The sequence below is a fragment of the Drosophila obscura genome, unplaced genomic scaffold (assembly GCF_018151105.1).
Source record: "Drosophila obscura isolate BZ-5 IFL unplaced genomic scaffold, ASM1815110v1 contig_150, whole genome shotgun sequence".
Lineage (NCBI taxonomy): Eukaryota > Metazoa > Arthropoda > Insecta > Diptera > Drosophilidae > Drosophila > Drosophila obscura.
The window spans coordinates 12,512,509-12,535,749 of record NW_024542736.1 but is presented as its reverse complement, the minus strand read 5'-3'; the positions used below and the strand labels follow the sequence as shown (position 1 = coordinate 12,535,749).

Genomic DNA, 23,241 nt, shown 5'->3' with positions numbered 1-23,241 from the left:
TCTTAGCTCTTTTTAGCCAGCAAAGAATCTGAAAGGTGTAACAATCGACAATTAACTGGAAAACCGAGCCACGAGATGCAATATACATTTAAAGTTAACAAATGCTGAACTTGAAAAATAAAATGTTTAACTGTCTATAAAAGCTGTTTGCAAATTGTATAAGCTATTCCATGAAATAAGCTAAAATGGCAGCACTGCTATCCCGGATGGCAGAATTCCGGCCAGAGCTGTCTGTTCTGATAAATAGGGTTGCAAAACGTCCTACTAAATAACTGTTTGGCCAGGTCAGCGTTAATAAAATTGCATGTGCATATTTCTGGTCAGAACGGAAGTGATACATAATGCAAGAGTTTACGCGGCTTTGTTCGGTGCTTGCACTGACCTTACTTATAACCTGCCATTGCGTGGATGCTGATAAGAAGCAGAGTAAGAAGTACAGCCGGGAGGCCAATGACCCGCATTTCCAGCAAGTTACAGACGAAAAATACGACCCGGATTTTAAGAAAATCCAGCGCCCTTTTCGCATGGCCAAATTGAACCTCGTGTGGTCAAAGGCCCAGAATGTAAGTGAGAAATTATATCTAAGATAATTGCAATAAAATTGTGTGTGGTTTGCAGCGTTTAACCGAGCCTAAGCTTAAGTCGTTGTATATGGAGCTAAAGATCCACGACAAAGAAGAAATCGCTTGGAAGCAGCTTAACTCCCAGCACAAGGACAAGGATGGTTTAAAGGAAAACGAGCTTCGCCAAAAGCTGATTGGCATAATGAGCAGCTACGATCTCTTGGAGCACTTTGGAGAGACTGAAGATGTGGAGAAGATCAAGCCCTATAAAGTACGTCTAGAATTGCGTTCAACAAGTGTATTCATAACTCTTACCACTCGCAGAAATTCCACGACCCCGAGGAACGCCATAAAAATAAGAGCCTCTTTAAGGACAAGAAACTTAATAGGCTGTGGGAAAAAGCAGAAGTTTCGGGCTTCACATCGGAGGAGTTGAAGTCCCTGAAGCAGGAGTTTGAACATCATCAGGATAAAGTAGATGTTTACTACAGCTTGCTGGAAAACATTGGCTCAGTGGACACCGACAAGCATGAGAGTATGTTTCGACACAGTACATAAAAACAACGAGTGTTGTACAAATTTGCTTCCTCCATGTAGATGCCATTAATACTGAAGACCTGGACACATACAATCTGATTTCGAATAATGATGCCAACGAAAATGAGATAAAGACGCATGATCAGAATGTAAAGAAGTTTGAGAACGAACTGAATACTCTGCGCGGCCATCATGTTGGAATCAAGGATCACTACGACAGGTTGGAACGCCTGGTGTCGTCCGGACCGCACAGCCAAGACTTTATCGAGCCCAAAGTTCAGGGCTTGTGGCGCGTGGCTCAGGCAAGCAATTTCACGGTTAAGGAACTGGCTTCCATCAAGACTGAACTGAATCATTTTGAAAGTCGCTTGCTGAAGTTGCGACACCTGCACGCAGAGCATGCTCTGCACAAGGAGAAGTACAAGGTATGAGAGCAGGGATTAAAACGAATCGAATCAAAAATTATAGATGTTGCTCATATTGTAGGATGAGAAGCACAAGGACAAAAGCAACCGCTTCGAAGATATGGAGGACCAGCTGAAAAAACAAGCTCGCAAAGTGGAAAAACTGCAGGAGAACATTGAAAAAACTATCTTCAAACATTCAGAGCTATGATCCAAACGGACGATTTAAAGTGCCAAGCGAATAAATTAAATTTAAGCACATCCTGCTGTGGGCAGCACATTTGTTGAGCTTTAGCTTAGCATAGAATAAGTATAGATATGAGACCAAATATTTTGAATGAAATGAAAACTCATGAACATATTTCAATGTCTTTCAATGCCAAATTCCCATTTGCGAGGTCAAAATTTCAGGCTCCAATTAATGCAAAAACTATTCCGTCTCTGTTCTAAAGATGTTAAAAAAGTTTTGCAGCTCACGGGTTCCAATAATAGGTATCAGAACTGGGATAAATGTATACATAAAACAAAAAACATATGCATTAATAGGTAAAAAACATGTCAATCTAGGATAAAATCATAAATAATGTTTCAATGGAGCTTGGAACAAAAAATTTAACATCAATTAAAAGAAATAAGGTATACAAAAACCCATACGCATAAAAGAAACTTGGTTGACCAGCAACACTGACGTCACATTTAGTCAACATTTAAGTTTTATGCTTTGGCCGGTTTTGTTTGAACCTTAATATGTAAACAATCCAATGAAAAAGAGTTCTAAAAACTAACCAATCCTGAAGGAAATTTATGTATCTATCGGATAAAATTATTTGTTTAGGGCTGAGAGTCCCAGCTAGCTGGTAATATTAAACGGAATATCAATATCGAGGAATATCAACGTCGAAGGTTTTGAAAAAACAATCGATACTATCGTGATAGCTCTAATAATTATTAAAAAACCATTGAAACCTTTTAGGAACTTGTCCATTGTAAAAATTAGATCTTCGTATTTTATAGCAGCCAATCCAAACATATCAAAAGCGCAACGACTGTAGCTCGATAATATCATGATAGTCGCAAAACCGTCAATAGTAGAGACTAGCAGTAAAATATCGATACTATCGATAGTGCCCTCGATGGTTTGACACCTCTATGTTAAACAACAAACTGATAAGTGGCAAAAAAAGTATTAGTGGAAAAGTGTTTAATGGGTACATAGTGCATATGTATAGATATAGACATAGATATAAGCATGGGCATGGTCGAGACGGCGACGTCGGAGTATCGCTTGGAAGCCAACACCTCCTACACGTACCTCCTGGTGACGCTCAACCTGACGCTGACTCTCATTGTAATGTTAGGCGCGTGTCTCTGCTGCAAAAAGAAAATACCAAAGTAAGTCAGTCGTGCCGTGCAACGGTGCAGGAGTGGAGCCCCCGAATGGAGCTCGAGGTTCGCTCCCATGTTGGCTTTGCACCGCGAGAGAGTGAAAGTCGATCTCTCTCTCTCTCTCTCTGTGCCACCCAGTTACAGTTGGATGCACTCATGCCACTAATTACACATTTTTCCCCCCACTCTCTCTCCCCGTACTCACACTTTCAGAAATGAGTTGCTCGGGCTCGAGGGCATGGTCAAGCTGAAGAATCCCGATGAAGTTATTGTTGTAACCAGCCTGGTGGGCAACAGTGAGTCCCAGGCGGAGCTGAATGCCTCCACTGTCTCGAATGCTGACTCGGAGAAGCGGTAAGTCCCGCGTTGTTTATTTACTACAAATGAAATTATCGTGAACTCAATTGCAGATCAAGTACAGCGGCGCATCGCAGTTTGCCTGATATTCCTGTGGCCGAGAACAACGATAATGGCTCCGAATTATACGAGACTGTGGCGGATAAGCAGCTCGTGGATGCACGCAATGCTCGTAGTCAAAGTCGTAAGTGGAAACCACCTCCGATTCAATTGAATGTTTTGCACTTGCAATATCTTGCCTTTGTCCCCGTACCCATAGCCCAGCCAAGCCTTAAAAAGCAGACGAGCGTTTCGCAGCACAGCTCGATAAGCCAGGCGGATGATGTCAGCTCGCCATATTCGCGTGTCAAGGGATTACCGCATGATTATGCCAAAGTTCGTGGAACTGAGCATCCCTATGCCCAGCTAAATGCACCGTCCACATCCCACTCCGCCCAAGGCGCTGCGGCTGCCGCGGCGGCGGTCGTTGCCGGCTCTTCCAGTGAGGGTGCCGATCACCTGCATCGCAGCTCTCAGCACAGCAGCGGCTCGAGAGACCACAATGACGCTGCGCCAGCGCAAGCGGAAATTCCGGCAGCATCGGCCATTGCGGGCATGATATCAGCAAGCCAAGATCTGCCCTACATGACGCCGCCCATTGCAAGCCAGCACTTTAGTGGTGACTCGCAGGACTCGTCAAGTGAGTGTCCACCGTCCTCCCAAGTGGAACATAATTAATAAAATGCTTTATCACCATTCCACAGAGGGCTACACGAGCATTAGCGTGCGAGAGCCGCTGGCCAATATACTGGCACAGCAGCCACCGGGCAAGCCCCCAAACAGAAATGCCTCCCTGGTACGCGATGTAAATGACTCTCATTATGCCACCGTATCCGATGATTCAGGTGCGTACTCTTTGAATTATAATATGTTGAAGTGGAAGTAACAACAAACTCTGGATACTCTAGATGAAACGTATGCCGCCATTGAGGATCCCAACAATCGTCACCCGACGAATGCCGCCGACATTTATACCAGCGGCTCGGAAACCTACGCACAAATTCAGCCCATGCAGATCAATCCCATAGTGGTGGCCGTGGAGATCAACAACAGCAGCAGCCTGCCAGCGGCGAACTCTTCTGTTAGTGGGGTCAGTGGTGGCATCAATAGCGCAGCTCTGCGGCCGACTAACAGCAACATCGGATCAACTGATCATGCAGGGCCCGTCCCCCCGCCTGTGGATAGCTTACGAGCCCAGATGCACTCACGGCAGGCATCGTCCTCGTCAAATAATAGCACTTCTGTGTGTAATCTGGGATCGCCCAAGCCGGAGAAGCGGCAGGCGAACTCGCCGCTGCCGCCAACGCCCAAGTCGAGTGTCCATCTGCATGCGAGCAGCATTAGCAACCTCGCCTCTGGCCGTAACTCTGTAATTTCCGTGATTGAAGCTGGCGGCGGCGATGGTCATGAAGTGGAGGCATCTACCGAGGCATCTCCGCAGCGGAAGCACAGCAAAAGTCTTAGTCCCTCAAAGGATGGCGGCAGCGGCGAGGGCAATAAAAACATCGAGGGCATGTATGCCAAGGTAAAGCCAATTGAATCCTCAACGTCAGCTACAACCAGTACTTGAATCTAACCCCTTTTTTTACTCCTCCCTGCTTAGGTCATGAAGAAACACAAATTCTCTCGCAACTCTCCCACGTCGCAAAACAGCTCACCCATTCTCACGCGCAAGCAGCAGCAGCAGGATACGTTGGGGGTGAGCCCATTGGATAGTGCGGCAGCTTTGCTTGTGGACCCCCAGAAGGGGGGTGGTCGCGTGCGCAGCAACAGCTACTCGGCAAAGGATCACGGCTATGAGACGATCCCAGCAGATGGCCAGCTTATACACGAGAATCGCAAATCGGATTGCTATGCAGCCAATATGCTGCAGAAGGAGCGTCAACACGAAGGAGGTAAACCAAAGGCTACCTGACCCCCAGACCCTGTTATTTATCCTTGCCTAATCTGTAACCTGCGGCTTATCTCATCTCTTCCCAATGCCTAATCTGCCAATCTATCTATCTATCTGTCTCTCCTTGTGCCTTCCCCACTTAGTCGAATTGCCAAAATGAGAAATTTTCGTATTTGTTCAGTTGAAACGACGAAAATTTCATGAGTTTTTATTTGGAAGTAGCCGTGGTTAGTATCGCATCCAGGATACCCATCAACAATCCACAGAATCCACATGCATTCTATTCGATTAAAAACTGTCCACTTATTGTTGTCGTTTCCCGCCCTTTGCCGCCATTGCAGCGATTGCCCAGCCTGTGACGAAAGCGACAGCGACAGCGATTGGGATCAGCGCCAGCACAAAGCACTATGAGACTATTAGCCAGCCACCGCCACCGCCGCCGCCTCCGTCAAACAGCAACAACGATCCGGGCTACGAGCAACTGCAGCTGCATCCCGTACCCATTGAAGATGATGCCAAGAAATCCGACTATGATCCCAAACTATGAGGTGCTCAAGAGTCGCGCCCACTCGGACGACGGATATGCCAAGGTGCTGGAGAAGAAACGACCGCCCACTGGGGGTGATGCTGGTGGCTACAGTACCATTCCAGGGGCCGATGCCAATCACAACTATGCCAGCATTTTGGAAACGAAGGCCGCGGAAACGGACCACTATGCGAGAATAGCCGAGAATGTAGCTGCCAGCACACCGGGAAGCACTTCGAACAGCAGTCGCTTAACACTGACATCGCCCACCTCCACCAACTCCACTTCGCTGTCCCTTAACTCGTCAACAGTGGCAACCAGCACGCCGATATCGTCCCAGTACGAGTCTTTAACAGGAACGGGCAGCGAAACGGATCCCAACTATGAGTCGGTGTGCTATCTAACCACAGGCGCAACAGCAACTACCACAACGACTACTAGCACGAGTAGTGGTGGCGGGGGCTTCGTAGAGCATGCCTATGAGCCGCTTCAGGCGGATTTGGATTTGGAGTCGGACACGCAGGCGAGCAGTCCACTGAGCGGAGCCACAGCCACTTCCACGCCCAGTGAGCAGTTGCTAGTAGATGACTACTTCCACGTATAGCACACAGTCAGTAGTCCAGTAGCCCAGTAGCCAGTGAGCTGGATCTCCATCTGCCCCATCATCATCAGTTATTTTTGCTTAGCAATCTTTCACGCACATATCACATTCATTTGATGCACACTCATAAAGAAACGCATAAATCGTAGATACACACAGCGCTCGCTCAGCGACAGTCTTAGATTAGGCTGTGCAGGTCCATTGACCCATGGTGCGTGGACTTGCAGGCCAAGTAGTAACCAAGTACTATCTATCCAATATGACACACACACAGCTTCATATCGGTCTGCTCTTTAGTTCATAGCCCCTTAGATGATAGCCAGCCCCTTTAGTCCTAAGTTAACTCTGTGTACAAACTATTTGTATGTCCAGCTCGACAAAGTATTGTACCACTTCCACCAGCAGTACCCCAGAGGGTATATCGCTGCTCCCTATACATATGTGTATGTATGTACTCCAATATCTACAATATGATTATTCTATCTAAGTACCAGTGCGTCCTATTTTAGGTAAATTGAATGCGAATTGCAAGCAGAACAAAGAACAAAGAGCTACGCGCCACTTGACGCGAAATTCGTTTAAATTGATAAGCACAAGTGTCGGGTATTGAGTTGGGTTGCTTTTAGTTTCTAAGGCAATGATATTTAGACGGATATAGAGGGGAAAGAGTATACACCTACACCTACTAATACATATATATATATATGTATATATATTTTTATATGTTTTGGCGTTTTTGCTGCTTTTTACTTTACTGAAACATACACGAGAACCGACCGGGAAGACGAGCCAAGTATTTGTATTCGTATTCGTATTGATAAATGTTAAAGAAACAAGAAAGACACTTCCAAGTATTCAAGCAACAAGAAACTAAGATAAATTGTTCAATAAATTATTGATGACTCACAAAAAGGATTGATACTCGGGTATCTGTTATTATTATTATAGTATGTATGTTTATTCTGGTAATAGTATGTGGTTTAGGAATTACAACAGGACACCTCTTCTGCACACATGCAACACAGCAGATCAATATGCTATATTCTATATGAGGCGGATCAGGTGCATGCATACCCAAGCCGACCCCAAACAAAAAAACAGAGTGCATTCGTCGGGTGCAAAAGATAAAGATACGACGCCACTTGACAAAATTAAAAAAATCATATAATCTAGAGAATAGATTGCCAAAAGAGGTCGGTGTCCAGACAATGGGCAGAACAAAAGTATTCTATATTATATACTGAATGGCCTTCGTTCTAGTGCATACCTCACCGTGAGAGCACACCCATGAGGACATCGTTAGGTGTAGGAGGAGTTTATAGATCGCTTGCAGAAGTCTTATGCTCTGATTTATATTTTTTTAACTATGGGGTGCGGGAAAGGGGGCAAAGGGGGTTTTCACTAATTCGAATAATTTTAACTAGAACAAAGGGCTATTACAATTTCTTAGTGTACACAGATCCACAGGTTCTCTGGTTGCCAATGCAACATCCACACATCGAGCACAGATAAAATGGAGATTATTTTTGTTTTGTTTTAAAGTTATGTAAATGCCGGGATGCCGTCAATTTCTGGCTGTGGCCTGCATGAGTCGCGTCACCCACACGTAGATGAGGGCGCAGAGTATTAGCTGCAGGAATACGAATTGAAAGTCAAAGATCATGCTGCACCTATGAAATGTGAACGATGAAACGCGCCCGACAAGCGCCGAACAAGCAGCCGCTTCCACGTTTCATTCATTGTTGGCATCGGGCATTGGAAGGATCACTGGCAGCTACTGCTACAGCGGCGCCGCCAACTTCCACGCCCGCCGCTGGGGGTGGCTGCGGCTGGGCTTGCACTTGTGGCGATGGTGGCGGTGCGACGACCGGCTCCCGATTTAACAAAGCAATATTGCTGGCCTTCATGCGAGCTATAGAGGAGGCCATTCCAGTGCCGTTGCCCACAACCGATAGACACGGTGACATACAAGGTGTTGAGCATGATGAATTGCTGATTTCACACTGGTCAAGTAGGCGGAGAAGCTCGTTGGTGTCGGGTCCGCCGTTGGTTTTCTGCCGGGGCTCATCCTTTGAGATCAGCCCCAGTGCGGTGGTCAGATCCCACATCTGAATGGCGCCGTTGCAGTGGCCAGTGAGTATAAATCTTGATCCCATGCGCGAAGAGACTTCGCACTCGTGTACACAAAATGCTGATATGGTAGAACTGTCCACGGACCGGATGACACAGACGCGGTCGCCATTCGAGGCCAAGCGCACGTACAGCTGATCCGTCTCGGGCACGACCTTCTGCACAAAGATCATGTCGTCATAGTCGCCGTAGGGGCCAAAATCATTGCCAGCCGCATAGCTGTAGTTCGAGTCTGTGGCCTCCAGTGAGACTATTTTGAACGAGGCCTCCGGCGTGGAGCCCGGCTGGGTGGAGAGCATTCCCCGGAATCGGGTCAGACTCCAAGTGCGCACATGATGGTATTCGCTGCACACCGACACGAGATACTTCTCCGAGAGCATCACCTTGGTGACGGGGCTCTGGTGGACAAAGAATGTCTCGAAGAGGTGTGGCCCGTGACCGGCTGTCTCCGGATGTTGGACAATGATGCGCACCGCTCCCGATTTGGTGCCATAGGCGATCTCTATCCAATTACCACTGATGCTTGACGTCTTCGGAGTTAGATACACGGAAATGGCGGTAATGGGGTCCAGTGTCACATCCTTGTACAATTCGGTGACCAACAGATCGTTATCCTTCATGCGGAGTGGAAACTTCTGCATGTCTATGTAGTAGATGGAGCCGTTGTTGCATCCAAGCAGCAGGAACGAGCCAGCGGAGTCAAACGAGAGTACGGGAACCAAGTCCTGGATTTGCCAGTGCTGGGTCATGGCATGCCACACGCCAATCTTGCCGGACGAGGACAGGGCCACCAGCTGGCTGCCAATGAAGAACAGATACTCCACTCTCACATTGAGATTAAAGGTGCCCACATCCGTCTTCTGGCCACCATCCTGTATGCTCCACAGTCTTATCTGGCTGCCATACGAAATGGCCACCATCTTGCTCGGTATGGGCTCCGCCGTCGATGTGTTTACCTTAGAGTTGATCGCTATCCGCTCAATGGTGGCATCAATGTGTGGCGATGTGAAGACCTGCTGCCATCCGTTGGAGTCTTTCACTCGGTAGCAGGTCACAAAGTGGGCGTAGGCCACGGCTATCCAATTCTGATGAGCCTTGATAATCTGCACTCTCAGAGGATCCACCCAATGCGAACTTTGGGTGGGGCTGAACACCATGCCAACCTCGTTTTTAAACACCTTGTTTAGATCCGCCGACGAGTTGCGTGAGTGTCGCATGAAGTCTAAGGAAGGATTTCGGGAGTGCAGCATGGGAGCTGGCGGATTGGAGCTGCCGCTGGCGTTGCCGTTTCCGCTACCCGTTCGGCCCAGCCGCAGATCCCACGAAGAGTTTCGCGAGTGTGTGGCCCGTGACGGCTCCGGCACCCGCACCATGGATCCAGGTCGCCCCACCGCACTTCCCGATGTGGAAGGCAATGTGTCGTCGACGGCTGCCTGCACAGCCTCGTTAGAGGGCATCGGCGGAGCCGCCAGGAATCCGTAGAAGATCACATCGCCACAGGATGAGTGATTCAGATCCTCGCAGAGCGCCAGACGCTTGGTCAGGGGTGTTATCCCATAGTATTCGGCCTCATGCCGCAGGGCGCGTATCTCGCAACTCTTGATATCGATGTCCTTGGTCCTCAAATAGTTGAGTATGATGGAAAAGAGGGTCGGGTCGCGGTCAATAAAGATGGCATTGTGCTCGTCCCTCAGGCTGGAGATGCGTCCACTGAGAAGAGCCGTGAAGAACGTATCTGGTATCCACGTAAGCGTTTGCCGTGACGTAGAGAATCTACGGGAAACGGAACGTTAAATATTGCATGCGTCATCAGCGTCATTCACATATTGCATCGAGAATCGTAATCTGTGTAGTTTCTGTGTTATTACCTTTGACCGCCCACATTGAGATTGACCAGGTCGCTGATAGCAGTATGAATAAAGTAGGACATCCCCTAGTCCCAAGCTGCCGCAGCAGCAAGGCAGAAGTGTTTTTAATTTGCTTAGATTTGTGTGGCTTCCCTCTCAGCGTTGGCCCGCAACTGCAACTGAACGAACGGGGCAGCCACAGACAGCGACAAAGATAACGACGCGACGGGATTCTAGTGCCTCTTGAAGCGCTGGCTGCGCTGCTGGGTGCAATTTAGTTTAATTTATTTATTTATTTATACTCTGAACCAGCGGACTTATCGATAACGTTCTGACCGTCAAAAAAATACCGTAATATACCAAAAAAAATTTGTAAATATAATAAATAAATATACAGATACACCGCAAATCATGAGCAAACTTAGCTGAGTAATCTAACCGACTGTGTATTGCTGGGAAGAATCGTTTTATCACAAATAGCGCCACAACTCTTTAACTGAAGAGTATGCTATCTCTGTCTTACAGACTAGAGAGGTACTAATCAGAAGAAACGCGCTAGCGCGTTTCGCATTGAAAATACTGTACAAGTATCTACCAGACGCATTTTTAGTATGTAGTATGATTATGGCGCCAAAATAAATTTTAAAAATATACGAAAATGTACAAATAACATTGATTTAACTGTCCATTAGTCATATTTGGGTAAACAACATAACATTCAAAATTAGCCGTAGTTCCCCCAATAGAAGGGATCCCTAAAAATGCCGCCCAAAAATTGTGGGTGTCGCAAGAAGAAGGAAGTGCGAGTACATGTCATCTACGTCGGAGGCACAATTGGGATGATGCGGAATGCATCGGGAGGTATGAGAGTATAACCAATATAAAAACACTATTACTTACAACTTATCTGTGCAGTGCTGGCCCCTGCACCCAAGGAATTGACAGCTCGGCTGCGCGAATATCCCAACTGTCACGATAAGGAATACAAGTCCGCCCAGGCAGGGAATGCATCATTTATGGTGCTGCCCGTGGTTGAGGGTGCACAGTGCCGGATCCTGTACGATCTGGTGGAATATTGTCCCTTGTTGGATTCCAGTTGCATGGGCTGCGACGAGTGGAAGAAGATTGCCAACGACGTGGGCGTAAGTTCAAGGTATATTATTTAACCCGATTCTACTCTCAGACCGCATATCTGTCTCGTAGAATGGATACAAGTCCTATGACGGCTTTGTCATACTTCATGGCACGGATACGTTGGCCTACACGGCCTCTGCGCTGGCTTTCATGCTGGAGAATCTCGGCAAACCAGTTGTGTTGACGGGTGCACAAATCCCGATTTTTGAGGCGCGCACCGATGGCCGCGACAATTTTCTGGGCTCTCTTCTTTTGGCTGGCAACTACAACATTCCGGAAGTCATTGTTTTCTTTGGCAACAAGATTCTGCGTGGCTGTCGCACATCGAAGATCAACGCCGACTCCTTCCATGCCTTCGATTCACCGAATCAGCCGCCGCTGGGCCAGACGGGCATTAAGATTGAGATCAACAACCGCCAAATATTCCGTCCCTGCAGCATCGGTGACTTTTCGGTGTACTGCTGCTTGGAGAGGAATGTGGGCATATTGCGCTTCTATCCGGGCATAACTCCCGCCGTGATGTGTGCCTTCCTCAGGGAGCCCATGAAGGGCGTGGTCCTGCAGAGCTTCGGGGCCGGCAACATCCCAGCGAATCGGGAGGAAATCCTGGACGTTCTCCGCGAGGCGGTCGGCAGGGGTGTACTAGTGGTCAATACCACGCAGTGTTCCACCGGCCTCGTTGCCCCCATATACGAGTGCGGCAATGTTCTCACCGAAATAGGTGTGATTCCTGGCTATGACATGACGCCAGAGGCGGCCCTCACCAAACTGGCCTACGTGCTGGGAAAATGCGAGTGGGATCTGGCGAACAAGAAGAAGGTAATGCTGCTGAGTCTACGCGGAGAGCTGACCACCAAGAAGCTGGCCAAAGTCAATGATATCGACTTGATTGAGGGCGTGGCACGCACTCTGCACATGTCCTCCTCCGTCGAGCGGGAGCAGATGTGTTCCATCTTCTATCCCGCACTGGTGGCCGCTGCCGTCATGAGCGGAGATGTGGAAAAGCTGGGGGATCTCAAGCAGTATGGGGCCAATCTCTGTGACGAAAACTGTGACGGACGCACCGCCCTGCACTTGGCCTGCTATCTGGGCAAACTGAACTGCGTGAGCTTTTTGCTGGCAGTCGGCTGTGCGGTGAATGTTCACGATCGGTTTAACCGCACGCCGCTGCACGAGGCCGTCGACACGGATAACCATGCAGTGATAAAGGCTCTGCTCTGCAAAGGTGCTGTCCTCAGCGATCCTCCGGAGGTGCAGGCGGAGCTGCTGCGTGCGCTAACAGAGCGCGGCAAGACCAAACGCATGGAGTCTTTCCGGCTGGCCGGCGCCGACCTATCACTGGCCGATCGCACGGGTCGCACGGCTCTCCACTATGCCTGCCAGTTGGGCAACCACGAAGTGGTCGACTATCTTTTGCCCTTCTACAAGAATCCCTATGTGAAGGACGAACTGGGCATGACACCCATAGATTACGCGAAGGCCGCCCATCATGATCACATTGTGACGCTGCTGCGCTTCAGGGAGAACAATGAACAGAAGGATCCATGTGCCTGTGTAAAATAGAAAGCTCAATTCAAAAAAATATTCCAAACTCGTTTTGTTTTTGTGGTTTTTTTTTTGTCAAGTTTCAAATATTATTAGCTTATACCTTGTGTATATATATATATATATATATATATATGTATAATTAGTGGTTTGTCCAAGTCAAGGGCGACGACGATGACGATATTAGCTGCATAGGTAACACATTAAAATAAATCTCTACTTCTTATGTGTATATAGTATATGTATGTATGTATATGCATTTATGGATAGAATTAGAATGTACGTATGCACGTTATATGTTCCAATAAAAACTCGAAATTAAAATCAAAGTACAAGAACAGGCAAAACTAGGAATACAAACAAAAATGGGAGGGGGGAGGCTATGCGATAAAAACAAAAATACTTAATACGACACGCAGATTAATGGTTAATGATGTAAAGGTAAAGGTAAAGGGAAAGGATAATCATCTCTACTACTCTCGCATGCACACGAGTATATGTATGTATGTATGTAGTTGCTGTCACTTAGGCTACAGACTTAAATAATAAGTGATTTGCATAATTCGAATACTCGGAACTTACTTGGCTAAATGACACATGGCTTTTATTTTCTTTCTTTCTGGTTTCTGGTTTGTATGTTTTTTTGTTATGTTTTGCGCTACGAATTTGTTCTACAACATTTAGACATGAAATATTGCTTGGTATTTTACGCACGGTAAAGGCTTTTTTGATTTGTATCTTGTTTAGTTTTTTTTTTATAGTTTTAGATATCGCATAGATTCATATGTGTGTGTGTTTAGTACGAGTATACTATGTGTGTGTGTGTTTATATGTAGGGTAAATCTGTGGGGGGTTTACTATATATACTATACTCGTACGATTTATATATATATATATAAGTTAGTTTTGCTGAAGCATTGCCTGCCGCTAATCTAGTTTGTTGTTAATACTTAGAATTGCTTTCTTCGAATTGTTGTTAATCAGTGGCCGCCGGATACGCTCCACCCATGCACCTCTCTCTCACTCTCTCTCTATCATCTATGGCTTAATATATAGAATTTATTTTAGGGTTTTTTTTTTGTTTTCTTTTGTAAATTTAAAATCTCTACTAATCTACATTACAAAAATTGTTCTTCACTGGGTTCAAACGGGGTTCTATCGTTCGGGTTCGTCTTCCTCCCCAACTACGTTTACAACATTTTCCGTCGTCGTACAAAACAAATGCATATATTGTGTGGTAAAAATGTTTCCTTTCTCCTTTTTGCCTTACTTCGTTGTGACATTGATACAAAAATTCCAGTTTTTCTTTACTAATTGTTTAGATTTTTCGATTTTGGTTTTTTGTTGTTTTTTCTTTTCAATTAAAAAGTTATAAACTTTGCGTGTGAGTTATTCTTGTGTGTGAGTGTTAAACTAAATTGCACATTAAGGTTAAATTTTGAACGAAAAAAATAATTAATTATTATTTACATACAACAAGAATTGTATAATTGGGAGTGGGGTGCTTGGGGGCTTGGCTTTTGTTTTCTTTTGTTTGAATATTTACAGCAGCACTTGTGAGATGTGCGAGAGAATTGAGAGCTTGTTGGGGCTTAACGACTTAGGAGATACACTAGCTTAGGATTGTTTACACTGACTGCTCGCTCCCTAGTTGACCATCAGCGTGTGCGACTCCATGGGTGCCGCTGAGTCGTACAACGTGTCGGTGTCCTGCGTGGGCTCACCCTGCAGCTGACACTGATTGGACAGGGTGCCAGCACCACAGTCGCAGAAGAAGCTGTGAGGAGAGTTGAAATTGTTTGTTGTAATAATGCACTCCACTCTACTGGTGCGCTTGGTACTCACCGATCGTGTCGTATGAACTCAACATCATGGCCCGCATGACAATTCTTGATGCAATTGACACAGATGGCATTCCGGTCGGTGGTGTTGCAGGTCTGACAGCGATAGAAGTCGTGCATGGGAAAGGATGTGTAGCTGCTGATTTTGTAGAGGCACTGGCCACTCGAGACGGCCTTCTCCACCTCGTCCTCGTTGTTGAAGATGTTGTTGCCGCGTGTGATGGGCTGAACGCCGCTGGCGAGGCACAGACCACCGAATTTATTCTTGAATATCTGATTGTGCTCCAGCGTGGCGGTGGCATTGTTGGTGATCTCCACACCAGCCGCCTGGCCATCGTAGATTCGATTGCGTCGCAGTATCGGATGCGATTGCGTTGAGATCAGCACACCGGCCTGTGTGTTCCGGAAAATGTCGTTCTCCTCGAGGATCCCCTTGCCGCCATTGAATATACAGATGCCGCCATCTCTGCCATCGTAGATCTTGTTCCGCTTAAGGGTGGGATTCGAGTCGGTTTTGATCCAAACGCCGGCCATGGCATTGTCGAAAATCTCGTTCTGCTCCAACAGCCCCAGACCGCCGTTGTAGACCAGAACACCGCCATTCTGGCCACCCCAGATCTTATTTCCACGTATCACTGGATTGCTGCCCGTTCGGATCTGCACGCCCGAGTACAGATGATTGAAGATGTCGTTGTCCTCCAGCTTGCCATGGCCGTTGTCATAGAAATAGACGCCCACCTGCTTGCCCGAGTGGATTCGATTGCGCCGCAGGACAGGAGTGCTGCCAGTGGTTATCCAGACACCAGCCAGCGTATTCGAGTACACCTCGTTCTCCTCTATCAGCCCCTGGCCCTTTTCGTGCACATAGATGCCCCCATGCTGGCCGTGATGGATCTTGTTGTGGCGCACTATCGGATCGCTGTTGGTGCGTATTTGGATGCCGGCCAGGGCATTGCCATAAATATTGTTGTGCTCGATCAGGCCACGGCCCTCGCCAAAGATATACACACCGCCCTGGTGGCCATTGTAGATCTCGTTCTTGCGTATGGTAGGATTGCTATTGGAGGTTATCCAGACGCCTTTAAAAAGAGGTTCAAACAGTTAGAAACAGCCACTCGGCCATGGGTCATTGGTTGCTCTACTTACCTGCAAAATTATTCGAGTGAATGCGGTTCTCTATGAACTGCCCCAGACCATTCTCGTGCACATAGATGCCCCCCGTCTGGCCGTGATGAATCTCGCACTTGACAACGGTGGGATTGGCACCAGCCTTCACCTCGAAGCCGGCAATGCGATTGTTGTGTATATCATTCTTCTCAAAGTACCCCTGCAAAAGAGACATTTACGTTTAGGGATCGTGATGGAAGAGCAGAAACTGCCTCTTACCATTCCATTTTCAAAGGTGAATATGCCCACATCGCGTCCATGGTGGATGTGATTCTCCCGCATAATGGGACTGGCCAAGTTCTTCACCCAAATGCCGGCCAGGGCATTCCTACTGATCTCGTTGTGCTCGTACGTGCCCTGGGCATAGTCGGTGACATAGAGACCCACATTCTCGCAGTCGCTGATGTCACAGTTGCGAATCACGGGATTGGCATTGACGCCGCCCACGCAGACGGCTGCCCCCACCACAGAGGTAGAGCGGATGATGCAGTTGTCCACGGTGGGGGAGCAATTTTCGCCAATATCGAGGCAATAGTGCTTGTGGTGGGAAACGGTCGACGTGACCTCCGGCGAGAACTTGAGAGTAAGATAGCCCACGTAGGCGTACTTGGCACCCTCCACGAACATCACAGTGGAGCCGGCCTCCCGTTCGAGGATTACAGATTCGGCAACATTTCCGGGTGCAGCTCCCACCAGTGCCACATCGGAGTCAATGAACAAATACTCGGCCTTGTAGTGGCCAGCATGCAGGAATATCAGTGGTCCGGGATGCTCCGTTGGGGCCACTTGCTCCTCGTAAATGTTGACCAGAGCATTAACACTTGCACCGCCACCGCCAGCGGCACTGGTATTGGATAGGCCGGCAGTGACGACATTACCAGCGCCAGCGCCGGACACGAACACTCCCCCCGCAGCGGCCCGTTCCTCGGGATAGTCGAGAGCTGCCTGGATGGTGTTGAAGAAGACTATACTGCGGCCAGAGCAGCGCTTCTCCTGGTAGCCGGGACGCACATGCACTCCGCGGTACAGCTGGTGAAAGCTCTCCTTCCACGGATTCGCATACTCCGACTCCTCGGGCTTCTCGAACACGAACTTGCACAGCTCCGGATTGAACAGGGGCAAGTCGTACTCGAACACAGACTGGTAGAGTCGCTTCCACAGCTCGCTGTCGTTGGCGATGGTGTTGAAACGCTTGCACACCAAGGCCAGGCGGCACAGGTCCTGCTCCATCAGATAGGAGAAGATGGCCAGAAGAACTTCATCGGCCAACTCGTACTGCAGATACTGGGCAGCCGTGGGGGATCCACTGCCTCCTGCAGAGGTTGTGCCCCCGCCAGTTACCTCCGTGGAGGGCGCTGGACCCGCGTCGCCGCTTTGGGTGTACAGTCGGCGCGAACGTTTTCTAGCCGGCAGCATGTAGTTGTTGTCCTCGATGGCGGCGCCAACGGGCAGGGCTCCGCAGTGCTGCTGCGGCACGGAACTGTGCACATTGGGTGGCTGGGCGAGAGTGGCTCCGGTGGTGGGGGCGTTGTTCACCGGGAATGTGGCGCTCGTGGAGGGCGCCTGCACGATGGCCGAGGATGAGGAGGACGAAGAAGTGGATGATGACGAAGACGACGATGTGGAAGATGACGATGACGAGCTGGATGGCGATGAGCTGGGATTCACCAGGGGCGGTGAACTGCTGGATGGGCCGACGAGTATGGCGGAGGAGGAGGGTCCATTGGAGCACCATTGCTCGTGGCTGCTGGCAGAGATCTTGCGGCGCAAGTCATACGGCGACTGATGACTGGAGGCGGCAGCAGCCGCAGCGGCGGTGGAGGACGTTGAGGCTGAACTGGACCCCGACGTTGATGTGGCGCAGGTGGACTTCGATGAGGATCCCCCAGCTGCTGATGCTGCTGCTGCTGTCGCCGGTGTTGAGCTAGAGGATGTCGAAGCGGCTGCACCACCCCCGACAGCGCCGCTGGAACCGGCGCCCGAACTCTCCGTGGTGTCCATCATCTGCAGGGCATTGTAAAAGTTGCCAGAGAAGCCAGACCCACTGGCTCCGCCTCCTCCACCCGCGCCACCACTTGAGCCTTGTCCGCTGTCAAAGTACTCGGATGAGCCCGAAGTAGATGCTGCAGTAGCAGCAGCAGAGGCAGTAGCTGCCCCTCCACCTGCCCCTGCACCAGCATTGGTGCTGTTGGAGGAGCTGGCGGCGGCCGATGATGATGATGATCCACTGGCAACGTTCTGCTGCAGCATGGGATCCATGATGTTGCCCGTGGGACGGTTGGGCATGGCGATGCGGTTGGCTCCTTTCCGTCGCGAACGGCGCACGTAGGTGCGCGACGAGGTAAACGAGGCGCTCGGCATTTTCTTTACCTGCTGCGGCTGCTGCTAGAAAAGATCTCAATGAGTGGTCTGGACCAAGTCTTTTGCGTTTATTATCACTTCCGTATTCGTCGAGTTTTCACAGTTTTCCAACCCCATATGCATACGCACTCACACTTGCATACACACCGAAACACACACACAGGCACACATTTATAATTCAGCGAAGAATTTTTCCATTTACTCTTTTGCGGCGGCGGCGACGGATATCTATCGACACTGGATCTACATAAAATTTATTTATGGATTGATTTAATTCCGGCCAAGGGATTCCATTCTTGTTGTAATTTATCTGTCGCTCTGCTTCATCATCATCTGCTTCTTCTTATTGTAAATGCGAGAGTGTGTGTTTGTGTGTGCTTGTGAGTTTTTCGGGGTTTCTATCCTTTGTTTCTCTCCTTTGTTTTGTTTTATTTTGGTTAGAAGAGCTACACTAGCGAACACACTTGCTACTGCTGTCTCGCTCGCGCATTGTTACTTTTGGTTTCTCTTTGCATCGTGTTCGTATTGCTTCCCGTTCAGCTTTCTTTGTAAGATTCACTAACTTCTCACTTTTACTAACTTGGACCAACACTGAGCAATTATTGCTGATTTTTTAGCACTACCTGACGCAATATTATTTTATTAAATTTTATATGTTTTATGTCAAAAGTGTGACCGCGCCGATAACAGTAGAAAATACCATCAGGCCCAAAAATAAATACCATTAAATACCAAACCATAAAAAAACCAGGGCAATCCGGCGATCAATCGAGACTTAACCCACTTACACCCCTCTATTTAAAAACTTCACCACCCATTGTTAAACTGCTGAAAATAATACTGTTTGTAAAAGCTCCTTGTAGCTCCAGCCTCCTCTTTACTTACAAAACAAAAATGACCACCGACATTTCACCTGTAATGCGTATGTTAAAGTTACATAAATTTAGTGGAAATATTAAATACCCCCCTGGTCGACAATGGGATAACGTTCTATTATATTGATTGAAATCGTATTCCATGCTTTTGATATTCAGTTTAATAGTACTAGCTAGCTGGCCCTCTCAGCCCAGCCAAATAATTTTATCCGATAGATACATAAATTTTCTACAAGATTGGTTGGTTTTCAGAAGTCCTTTTTATTGCATTCTTTACATAAATGGTGTAAAACAAAAACAACATAAAACGAATGTGACGAGTTGTTGATGGCGCTGCCAGACTCGTGCAATTCGTAGTTGCTACGGGGTGCCACAAAAAAAAATTCTGCAAAAAATAAGAAGAAGAAATATTTTCCACAAAAAGGAAGAGGAAGAAGAACAATTTTCCACAAAAAGGAAGAAGAAGAAACCCCTGTGCGAAAATTTGTCCGCAGTATTTTCTTTGCGCTAAATTAAGTTTGGCGGTCATTTTGAAAAGTATCTTAATGTATTGAAACAAAAAATATATTAGACTTAATTTGATTTGTAGGTGCTGTGCTGTCCAGTGTGACTGGAACCTCAGAAATATACAAAAATATACCGTAATTAAATTTGCTAACTCCGAGTTGGATGAGTTGACCATCTCTAGAATAAATATACTTTTATATACCGTAAAATGACTTCAAAATATCCCGAAAAGTATGTAATATACCGATGTTTTACTTGGAACTATCGCAGCCAGGCAATAATAGCGTAACATTGCCACTCCTGTGGAAAAAGGTGTTAAGTGGTGCCAGACTATCTGTATATTTGAATATCCACAGTTTTATTAATTGATATGTTAAGAATCGATTTATTGTCTGCTTATAGGTAATGAAATTAATTTAATCTAACTTCCAATTAATTTAAAATGTATATGTTAATAAGTCTAACATTCAAGTCAATACAGAAAACGCGATGCATCAAGTTTGACCGCCAAAAGTATCCAGCAAAGGTCTGAGCCCGAGTGTGTCTGCAGAGCGAGGTCTTTAGTTGGCTGCCAAGCCAGCAATTTAAGGTCGAGCTAGACCCATTTTCCGACTTCCCTCTGGTTGCATATCAAACAGTGTGGTTGCTGGCGGTGAGGGGGTGTGCAGGTAGTTCTGCATGGCGTTTTGTCGTTGTCATTGTACGAAATGTTTTGACGGCTTTATTCAATTTTCAGCATTGAACTTTGCACACGCGATCTCTAAGGCTTCCATTTCCAGCTGACCGTCAAACTGAACTCAATTCAAAACGAGCACCATTCGAAATTCTGACATATCCGTGAACTTCCAAAACTACACTAACATAAATGCAAATTCACATCTCAACTTTAAATCATTTTACGCCATTCCTTGCCCTATGCACATAATGTAGGTACTTAATATTTACTTCCTTTTCGTGTATTGGGTTCCAGTGACAGCTGTTCAAACATTCACCCCAGACCCACATGACTGAGGGACAAATAACCCTCCACATGGCTTCACTGCTGCCCTGACATATTTTTGTTTTCGTAGTACCCATATTAGATCCTTGGTAAGGACATTTGGTGTTCGGCTTGTCTAGGATAAAATTGTCTTTTTTTTTTGTTTCCTACTTTGAGCTTGTTTTTCTGGGTTTTATTTTGGTGTGTGCGCTTTGTGCTCTCCGTTTAGTGGGCATTGTGCTGTGCCGCCTGCTTCCTTTCTCTCACTCTGTCGGCAATGATAATGGCATACGCATCCCTTTGACACGCCACTCGTAGAACTGGGGAGATGGGGAAAGAATAGAAGCAGCAGTAGCAGCAGCAAGGACTTGCCCTAGCTCTGGCCATATGTTCTCCACGGGCCTCCCCCCGGATACCCTTGCCAGTGACCTCAATAATAATTTCGTCTAATTGCTTCGTAATTATGCCGCGCACATGGTTTTCTTGATTCGCCCGCTGTTGGTAATTCACTTCGCCACTCGCCGCCACCACAGCACCACCACCACCACCATCACTAGCTTCCTATCACAATCCCCTTTGCCCTTCCCTATCTCCGGTCGTGCGTGCTCTCCTTGGTTGGCCGAGGAGGATGGAATGTGCTTGCTGTGTTGCTGTTGCTGTTGCCTTGGGCGGTGCACGTGGTGCGGTGGTGCTGCTGCCCAGAGTCCGGACTCCGGGCCGACCCGAGGCGGCCATTTTGGCATGCTATTATTTGTCTCTTTTGTTTTGCGCAATTTTTCGTCATTTGCTTCATTTTCTGTCATTAGAAGCATTTAACTTTTTGCTGTTTTGCCTCTTTCCGATTTGCTTTCATTATTCATGCGGCGTTGGCTCGCTTGGCTACTGCCACGGCCACGATTTCAGGCAGTCACTCTATTACCAACAGCGCCCTGGGTCCGGGCGAATAGACTCACGTTTATGGTTATGGCAGTCATGTCTGGTCGTATTCGTTTTGCACGAATCACTACAAAAGTTTTCAAAGTTTAAAAATATATAATATGTACATATGTATGTATGTAAGGCATGCACCTTTAATTCCAGACCCTGACTGGCTGTATTTTGGAATCTTTCGCTCGACAGTAATCAATTTATTTCCAATTCTCCATCCTCAACTATTGAATTCAGCCGTCACATTCATTAAGGGTTCTGCTCTCAGTCTCTGGGCCGCGTATATTCGGAGCTAAGCAGCGTATCAATGTGTGTCAATGGGTTGTTGGCTTCAATTGAATTCACATGCCTGCTTGGGACCCGGCCAAGGACCACTGGCTGAGTCTACTTTTATCCCATTCAGGTGTGTGCACCGCACATGTCAAGTCATTTAATTCGTATCCATCACATTTTTAATGACAACTAAATGCGAATGTCATTTGGAGTGGTACGGAACGGGACGGGACCCATTCGTTCCCCTCTCACAGCATATAGCTGCTGCTGATTCACATATGTAAGAATATATATACATATATGCACATATGAATATATATATGCACTGCCTGCTGATGGAGTGGGGTCGGTGTCAACTGCGTGTCTCGGTGTCTCGCTCCTTGGGCACAAGTACGTCTAATGCGAAAAACTTTTAATTGAGTTTAAAATTGTATGAAGAAAGCAAAAGGACGAACAGAAGGACCTTTGGCAATCGGCAACCATACATAATTATGCTCCAGTGTGTGCGTATATGTACGCAGTTTTCCGAAGTGTGTCGGTTTCAATCTCGGTAAATTGCCCATGAAATATTAACTTTACCATAATGAGACGCCATTTTTATGCCTCCCAATTTGGCCAACGAAATGTGGCAGGGATGCGAGCGAGTGTGTGCCCCTCTCCAACCCCTTTTCCGGCCCGACCCTTATAAATGGTCGGTTTTATGTCTTTAGCCTTCAGCTGGATAACATTAATGCACCTGTCCCCATATAATCCAATAAAAACCAAAAAGAAGAGAGAGAGAGAGTGAGTGAAAAAGTGGCATAATCCTTCTTATTCAGCGGTCAAGCACCGTACATAAAGGACCAAATCTTTGACCCAATTATGGCCACGGAATTGTGACACATTGAGGCCTTCTGCTTCTGCTGCCGCTTCCGTCCGCTACTTTGCCCTTTCCTCTCACTTTACCCAATTTCGATGGCTATCTGGCTTCGAATGAAAAATGACTCAATTTGCAATGGCTGACGCCCACTGGCCCTCCCATCCCGCCACCACACCCTACCGAAACACTTGCTCGTTGGCGCCGTCATTACTTTTGCAACGGTAAAAGTCCAACCTTTAATAAGAAATAATTCCTTTGCGCTGCGATAGTTAGTGGAACATGACTCGGCTTAAAGGAACCATTTCTTGCCATTCTGCACGGACAATGGGAAGGTACAACAATGGGGGGCAGACAGCTGGTACAGCTGCCACCAAAAACTAATAAACTGACGGCAGATATGTAGGATTGGAAGCATATTAATAGCGCTACAGTCGAGAGTAATCTACAAGTTAACTAAAATTATACCAATGCCGATCAGAATGTTGTATG

At 47.2% G+C, this 23,241-nt stretch overlaps 5 protein-coding genes across 5 annotated transcripts; 3 read left to right on the top strand and 2 right to left on the bottom strand.

Annotated features, from left to right (window-relative positions):
* The first annotated feature begins 250 nt into the window (after nucleotides 1–250).
* Nucleotides 251–1,865, top strand: LOC111066567 (alpha-2-macroglobulin receptor-associated protein). The gene is made up of 5 exons (XM_022355283.2): nucleotides 251–563; nucleotides 619–834; nucleotides 888–1,098; nucleotides 1,161–1,525; nucleotides 1,587–1,865. The coding sequence occupies exons 1-5, from the start codon at nucleotides 342–344 to the stop codon at nucleotides 1,713–1,715; spliced, it is 1,143 nt and encodes a 380-aa protein (XP_022210975.1). The 5' UTR covers nucleotides 251–341; the 3' UTR covers nucleotides 1,716–1,865.
* A 773-nt stretch (nucleotides 1,866–2,638) lies between these two features.
* Nucleotides 2,639–7,216, top strand: LOC111066669 (serine-rich adhesin for platelets). Its single transcript, XM_022355429.2, is given in 9 exon segments — nucleotides 2,639–2,896; nucleotides 3,104–3,244; nucleotides 3,301–3,431; nucleotides 3,507–3,926; nucleotides 3,991–4,131; nucleotides 4,195–4,811; nucleotides 4,890–5,181; nucleotides 5,522–5,715; nucleotides 5,717–7,216. Coding segments are annotated over 9 exon segments (2,673 nt in total). The 5' UTR covers nucleotides 2,639–2,753; the 3' UTR covers nucleotides 6,311–7,216.
* Nucleotides 7,217–7,239: 23 nt separating this feature from the next.
* On the bottom strand, nucleotides 7,240–10,600 carry LOC111066670 (BTB/POZ domain-containing protein KCTD3). Its single transcript, XM_022355431.2, has 2 exons — nucleotides 10,306–10,600; nucleotides 7,240–10,210 (listed from the first exon to the last, which is right to left on the bottom strand). Exons 1-2 carry the CDS (start codon nucleotides 10,365–10,367, stop codon nucleotides 8,044–8,046), a joined length of 2,229 nt encoding a protein of 742 aa, XP_022211123.2. The 5' UTR covers nucleotides 10,368–10,600; the 3' UTR covers nucleotides 7,240–8,043.
* A 364-nt stretch (nucleotides 10,601–10,964) lies between these two features.
* Nucleotides 10,965–13,013, top strand: LOC111066671 (L-asparaginase 1). Its single transcript, XM_022355432.2, has 3 exons — nucleotides 10,965–11,145; nucleotides 11,200–11,426; nucleotides 11,488–13,013. The coding sequence occupies exons 1-3, from the start codon at nucleotides 11,046–11,048 to the stop codon at nucleotides 12,979–12,981; spliced, it is 1,821 nt and encodes a 606-aa protein (XP_022211124.1). The 5' UTR covers nucleotides 10,965–11,045; the 3' UTR covers nucleotides 12,982–13,013.
* Nucleotides 13,014–13,081: 68 nt separating this feature from the next.
* LOC111066668 (F-box only protein 11) lies at nucleotides 13,082–19,016 on the bottom strand. Its single transcript, XM_022355428.2, has 4 exons — nucleotides 16,191–19,016; nucleotides 15,951–16,131; nucleotides 14,809–15,883; nucleotides 13,082–14,740 (listed from the first exon to the last, which is right to left on the bottom strand). Exons 1-4 carry the CDS (start codon nucleotides 18,330–18,332, stop codon nucleotides 14,611–14,613), a joined length of 3,528 nt encoding a protein of 1,175 aa, XP_022211120.2. The 5' UTR covers nucleotides 18,333–19,016; the 3' UTR covers nucleotides 13,082–14,610.
* Nucleotides 19,017–23,241: the final 4,225 nt, after the last annotated feature.

What these genes read in the sequence shown, in the direction of transcription:
- LOC111066567 (XM_022355283.2), top strand. Translation starts at nt 342, where the DNA reads ATGCAAGAGTTTACGCGGCTTTGTTCGGTGCTTGCACTGACCTTACTT. An exon ending in AGAAGATCAAGCCCTATAAA is followed by an intron (nt 835 to 887) that starts GTACGTCTAGAA and finishes TACCACTCGCAG; the next exon opens with AAATTCCACGACCCCGAGGA. An exon ending in GGACACCGACAAGCATGAGA is followed by an intron (nt 1,099 to 1,160) that starts GTATGTTTCGAC and finishes TCCTCCATGTAG; the next exon opens with ATGCCATTAATACTGAAGAC.
- LOC111066670 (XM_022355431.2), bottom strand. Translation starts at nt 10,367, where the DNA reads ATGTCCTACTTTATTCATACTGCTATCAGCGACCTGGTCAATCTCAAT. An exon ending in CTCAATGTGGGCGGTCAAAG is followed by an intron (nt 10,211 to 10,305) that starts GTAATAACACAG and finishes CGTTTCCCGTAG; the next exon opens with ATTCTCTACGTCACGGCAAA.
- LOC111066671 (XM_022355432.2), top strand. Translation starts at nt 11,046, where the DNA reads ATGCCGCCCAAAAATTGTGGGTGTCGCAAGAAGAAGGAAGTGCGAGTA. An exon ending in GATGCGGAATGCATCGGGAG is followed by an intron (nt 11,146 to 11,199) that starts GTATGAGAGTAT and finishes TTATCTGTGCAG; the next exon opens with TGCTGGCCCCTGCACCCAAG. An exon ending in AGATTGCCAACGACGTGGGC is followed by an intron (nt 11,427 to 11,487) that starts GTAAGTTCAAGG and finishes TCTGTCTCGTAG; the next exon opens with AATGGATACAAGTCCTATGA.
- LOC111066668 (XM_022355428.2), bottom strand. Translation starts at nt 18,332, where the DNA reads ATGCCGAGCGCCTCGTTTACCTCGTCGCGCACCTACGTGCGCCGTTCG. An exon ending in TCACCTTTGAAAATGGAATG is followed by an intron (nt 16,132 to 16,190) that starts GTAAGAGGCAGT and finishes TCTCTTTTGCAG; the next exon opens with GGGTACTTTGAGAAGAATGA. An exon ending in GAGTTCATACGACACGATCG is followed by an intron (nt 14,741 to 14,808) that starts GTGAGTACCAAG and finishes CTCTCCTCACAG; the next exon opens with CTTCTTCTGCGACTGTGGTG.